Source organism: Trachymyrmex septentrionalis, unplaced genomic scaffold (genome assembly GCF_001594115.1).
Source record: "Trachymyrmex septentrionalis isolate Tsep2-gDNA-1 unplaced genomic scaffold, Tsep1.0 scaffold17, whole genome shotgun sequence".
NCBI classification, from domain to species: Eukaryota; Metazoa; Arthropoda; class Insecta; order Hymenoptera; family Formicidae; genus Trachymyrmex; species Trachymyrmex septentrionalis.
Window position 1 is genome coordinate 453,301 of NW_017304864.1, and position 5,944 is coordinate 459,244.

The window sequence follows — 5,944 nt, forward strand, 5'->3', positions numbered from 1 at the left end:
TCAAAATTTTGATAAAAATACATTGAATCAATGCGTTTTCGCGTAAAAATAAAGATTTGACAAGAAAAAAGTGTCGCTCTGCTTCGTGAACCAAAATATTTTAAGTTGACTATCCAAATAGGAAATCTGTCATAGCCACGAAATACTGCAATGCAAACACGTGCTGAGGTATATATACATATCTTTATGTTCTATGGTCACATGTGAATGCGTTATAAGTATTTCTTATTGTAATAAAAATACAGGCTGCTTCATTTTAAGTGAGGTCGATTATCTCGCGAATCAATGATTTTATTTAAAAATTTTTCCATATCACTTAAAATGAAACACTATATATATTATTCACTGCTTTACAAATACAAATTTACTGCTTATTCTCTGCTCTAAAAACATAAATTCACTGCTTTTTAATAGCAAATTTACTGTTTTAAAAACAAAATATAAGAAGATAATTTCTTTTTAGAACAGATAATTTGTTTTTAAAGTAGTGAATTTTTGTTTTAGAACAGATAATTTGTTTTTAAAACATGTTACAACTTTCCTTAGATCTGTTTCATTCTGCTCAAAATCGGAGCAAAAGATGTACTAATTCGGATTTTGATATTTTACTCACAAATAGCCTAAAATTACATCTTTTTGCAAATAGTACCATAAATCTAAATAGTTGTTGCGTCATGTGTATTATAAAAGAAATAAATGTCATAAATAAAGCAATATATCAATATTTCTAAAAATCGTTACAACTATCCCCAGTCTAGTATATTTCTATACTTTATCAAAATTAATCTATTATTCCGGACATAAATTGCGCAGTAATTGTTCATAATAATCATGACATTCTGTGGATATCTTGATGCATTCACAAATGAACAAATATGCGTTATACATCGTAGCAATATTGTTCTTAAAAAAATTTTGACGTTTGCAATACAAACATTCATCACAAGTGCTGTAACATATCAAGTATACATATCACACATTTTATTTTCTATAACATTTTATATTTTTCTATACATCTTTATAATAAGTTTATTTATATTTCTCTTTCTCCCCCCCCCCCCTCTCTCTCTCTGTATGTGTGTATACACGAACACGGACGTATATCTATCTATAATATACAATATATATATATATATATATTTGTGTATAACGTATTCTACTCGAATATATAATATATTCTATAACTAAAATGTATATCTCTTTTTTTCAAATAATCAACAATGTTAAGTGTACATTACATGTAAAATACTAAAATACTATTAAAAAAGTAAGATAATAATAAAATATATCCGTAACGCGTACGCATCTACATACACACATACGCAATAAAGATTTTTGTAATTAAAAATTAAGTTCATTTTACAAAAGAAAAAAAACATCGTTATTTATTTACCAGTCTATTAGAGATATTGTACAAGGCACGTATCCATGGATGAGTGCATAAATCCATTCGGAGGTTTCATTATATTTTCCTGTCAGATAAGATGGGTTTCCATGATAAACATACTTGAGCAAGAAATTATACATAAGTTTATAGCGCTTCTCGCCGACTACATCTTTTGTAGAAGATAAAGTCTTCAGTAGGATGCGGCGAACTTCTTTCTGGTTATTATCGGGCATAAAATTTTCTATTTTGTTGGAGAAACTTATGATTGAGTGTAATAACATAACAAATGTATTTTTTGAAAACGATTCTATATTCATTAAGGCAATCTGCAACGCCTCGGCGCTGATTTGCATTATGTTCTCATAAGCTATCATCTCGTTGGCCCAACCAAAATCGCGAAAGAAAATCAATGTTAAAGCGAGCCCATACATCTCGTTCTCAATCTTAAAGCAATACAATATTATATGACGAATAAAAGACTGTCGATCGAGGTTAAAAGATTCCACATAATTGCGCAACTTGGGATGGCATCGTCGATCCGTGCGCAATCGTTGATGCATAACGAAGCAACGTTTCTCATATTCCTGGATTATTTCAATTATATTCATAGCACTTGGAAACAGATTTTTCATTTCAAGCGGCTCTATGCTATTTGAATTTATATAATACCGTATAATTGGCATTGTATTGAGTATACGCAAATTCCATAATATATTGTTTATAATGTCTCCTCGTTCATACGCCATGACTTTTGAAAAAGTTTTGTTGCCTCTCCTTAGCAATGACATTGTCTTCAACAATGCTATTATTAAATACATGAAATTAGTTCTGTATGTAAGAAGGCCTCTCTTCACGGTACTGTACATATGTAATAATATAATTATTACAGTATTAGTTTCCTCTAAACAATTACGAACTAGGTAGATAACATAAAGTTCGTTAATTATTTCGTCTGCCGTTATCATCTATGAAATAATTTAGAAGAAATTAATATGGAATTTTAACAAGATGAAAATTAATAAATGAAGATTACAATTATTATTACAACGTATATTCAAATCAGCATTAATTAAAAATATAGTAAAAATATATTCGAATAAAACTTTATCTTGAATTGACGAGAAAAATACTATGGAATTTATTCTTGACTAACAAATACGAATTTTTATTTAACAGATTTCGATTATTTAAAAATTTAAATAACTAAACTTTAAAAAAAAATTATTTACATATTTCGTGATTTGAGGAGAAAAATATAATGTATGTAATAATCTTTTTTAATTTTTGAAATTGCAAAATGTTTTCCTGGCTAAGTTCTTTAAATATTTTCTTAAAAACAACTTTAATTTATTTTAAATAACTCTATTCTAGTGTATTGATAAAAAATATAGAATTTATACATTATATTATGAGTAAAGAATAATAAGCGTAAGGTCGAATTTTATCAAATCTACTAAAAATTTAGTTCTATAATGATTATTTCATTTATAGCATTGTATATCACCTGATAGCTTAACACATTATCCATAAAATCTATAAAACGGGAGCATAATATTATGCGCTGTACGAAAATCATGTCCTTCAGTATGTACATCAACACATTGCATTCATTACTCTTTAAAGTGTAATACGATCGTACTAAAGACATATTCTCTTCGAACATAAAATCATGGGAGAATTTAACGTCTATTTCATACATCACAATTTTACTTAAAACTTCCTTCGGGTTTAACAAAATATAGGTTAAGAGGGTACACAATTCTTGGGTTCTAACCAATTCAGTCATTTCGCAAGGTTCTATAAATGAAGATCTCTCTATGAATTCTATGAAACATTTTTCATTGTACAGATACTCTAAAGGATTGTCGTCAAAATGCTGCTCCACATAATTTTGTACAACATAATGCAAGTCATTTACTGTTAGCTGAATCAATATTTTCAATACTGACACACACACCCGATACTTTTTTGCATTAGTATGCAGATATGGGAATATATAATGAACATATTCGAGTATAACGGAAACATCGTAAATTTTCAACAATTCTATCTTTTCGTTGATAAAATCCAATATAGACAAATCCCATTCTTTATAGCGTTTAATCAATTCCCTCATATCATGCAATCTACCATCTGTGATTTTACGACAGAGTTCTTGAAGAGTTAAAATAGATTCCTCGGATTTTTTTGGATCTACAAGTCGCTTCAGATAGGGGAACAGTTCCTCGTTTGTCATGAAACATTTATTCTGCTTCACAAACTCTGTAAAGTAATGGCATTCCATGGCGATGCCTTGTTGTAGTGATATTGTAGTGATTTCATCATCTACGGTGTTTTCCCAAACTATGTATTCGGAAGTTTCAATATGCTTGATCTGATTTACAAGCAAATTAATCAGTTTTTGGTCTAATGTTGTTATAATAGATTTTACTTCGCCGACAGGAAGTACGTGATAATAATTCGTGTATTCATTAAAGTTGCCGTACGTAAGTGTAAATGATGCTGCTAGATTACAATTTTCCCAGTAATTTTCAATTTTGCTATGCATGCATTTCCTAATATAGTGAAGCATGTTTTTCACTAATATACCATGTTGCAAGTACTTTTCATTGATGCATGACGTAGGAGAAGAAACAAATATAGGATTGACAAGAAAGTCTAACAATTTGTCAAAATATGTTATTAATTGATGAACGCGTACCATCACATTTTGTTCTGATAGTGTACCTAAGTGCAGCCATAAACATTTATAGTACACCTTGTAGATCAGAAGAAAAGCAAGGCGTCTAGCTCGTGGAAATTGTAATTCGTTTATGTGTTTAAATGTTGTTTCCAAAATTTGCACACACAGATCCAATGGTATATGCACAAGCGATTCAACTAATAAATCCTCGCACTTCAAGTGCCATATTATCTGTATTATGTGGATTACATAAATAAAATATATTAATAATAAAATACATTAACAATACATAAAATAAAATAAAATATATTAACAATTATATAATTTCATGAATAATAACATACAATATGCAGTAACGATATACATGTTACAGATAAATATACATATACATATAAATACATCAAACAATAATATCCATTTAATCTTGAAAGCAAGTGTGGAAGAATCCTCAAAAATCAACTTTAACATTTTTAATGGAAATTTTACTTTTTATTCAATATTCTTGTAACGGACATCAAGGTTTTTCAAAATATAATTGTAGTTTTTGAAAAGGCCTTGATGTCAACTATAAAAATATTGAATAAAAAGTAGGCGTTTCCGTTAAAAATTTTAAAGTTAATTGTGAGAGTTCCTCCATACTCGTGCTCCAGGTCAAATGGGTATCATTGTTTGATGCATTTGTTAAAATCCTACAATTTTTCCAATATACCAATAATTTCTGAAGTAATTAGCTGTTCCGTAACTTTTAACATGCATACACGCGCGCGCACGCACGTATGTACGTAAGTGTATTATTTTTTATATATGCACTTATATGTGCATAGAAATATAAAATAAATCTAAAACTGATTTTCATTTTATTATTCAACACAATTTTTTCTTATCGTTATAAAGGTTATCGTTATAAACTAAATAAGTAGGTATATAAATTAACACTAAAAAAAAAATATATATTATATATAATTCCATTATCTCGTACCCATAAACCATAGAATTCAATAATGAAATAAACAGATCTTTTTCGTAATGATATAAATATTTTATATGTTATGTGAAAATTGTGAAAATTTAATAGAAAACTACAAATGATATATTTAACATATTTCTTACACTTTTATGTCATATAATACCAATACAATATTAAAATCCAATCAACCACATTCCATACACGCATTGATTTAAATAAAAGTAAAAAATCAAATTAGTACTAAAAATATTATTAAAATAGTATTAAAAATATATTCAATATATGATATATATTTAATATATTCATGATCAATACAGATCTATAGTGCAATCAGAAAATTAATATTATTTATAAATCATTATTAATCCTTATTACTAATATATTATTAAATCTTATTAATATAAAATATGTATTGTTACTAGTATGTGAATTACATTTTATATTACTAATATATTATTAAGCCTTATTAATATAAAATATGTATTGTTACTAATATGTGAATTACCTGTATGAAGAGATAAACTGAAAGAGTGGGACATATACCGACCATGTAGCCGAATCTTATGTCGTTCCTGAGAAGATGCTGTGAGAGAAAATTCGTATTCAATAACAAATAGTTGTAAAATCTAGCCAATATTGGAATATTTTTCCTTATTTCAAGATTACAACTGTCTTCAGTAAATATCTTAATATTATATAACTTGAATCTCAGACTGTTTTCTAAAATTCTGACTTGCTCTATAATAGATGTTATTATTTTGTCAATGAAATGCGAAGTCTTCTTCGTACGAGATGAGAGAAGTTTCAATTCTCCATATGGGTTCTCTTGTAATATTAATGTGATGGCCTCAATAAATTGACACAAAATTGAATCCATCTTGAGTGAAAATATTTAAAATAAAAAAAA

General features: G+C 27.7%; 2 protein-coding genes across 2 annotated transcripts; both read right to left on the bottom strand.

Annotated features, from left to right (window-relative positions):
- Positions 1-754: 754 nt before the first annotated feature.
- On the bottom strand, positions 755-2,070 carry LOC108746374. The gene is made up of 2 exons (XM_018483105.1): positions 1,394-2,070; positions 755-949 (listed from the first exon to the last, which is right to left on the bottom strand). Exons 1-2 carry the CDS (start codon positions 2,068-2,070, stop codon positions 790-792), a joined length of 837 nt encoding a protein of 278 aa, XP_018338607.1. The 3' UTR covers positions 755-789.
- Positions 2,071-2,868: 798 nt separating this feature from the next.
- On the bottom strand, positions 2,869-4,091 carry LOC108746403. The gene is given in 2 exon segments (XM_018483142.1): positions 2,869-2,886; positions 2,889-4,091. Coding segments are annotated over 2 exon segments (1,221 nt in total).
- Between the last annotated feature and the right edge of the window lie 1,853 nt (positions 4,092-5,944).

What these genes read in the sequence shown, in the direction of transcription:
- LOC108746374 (XM_018483105.1), bottom strand. Translation starts at nt 2,070, where the DNA reads ATGCCAATTATACGGTATTATATAAATTCAAATAGCATAGAGCCGCTT. An exon ending in ACAATATCTCTAATAGACTG is followed by an intron (nt 950 to 1,393) that starts GTAAATAAATAA and finishes GATATGTTACAG; the next exon opens with CACTTGTGATGAATGTTTGT.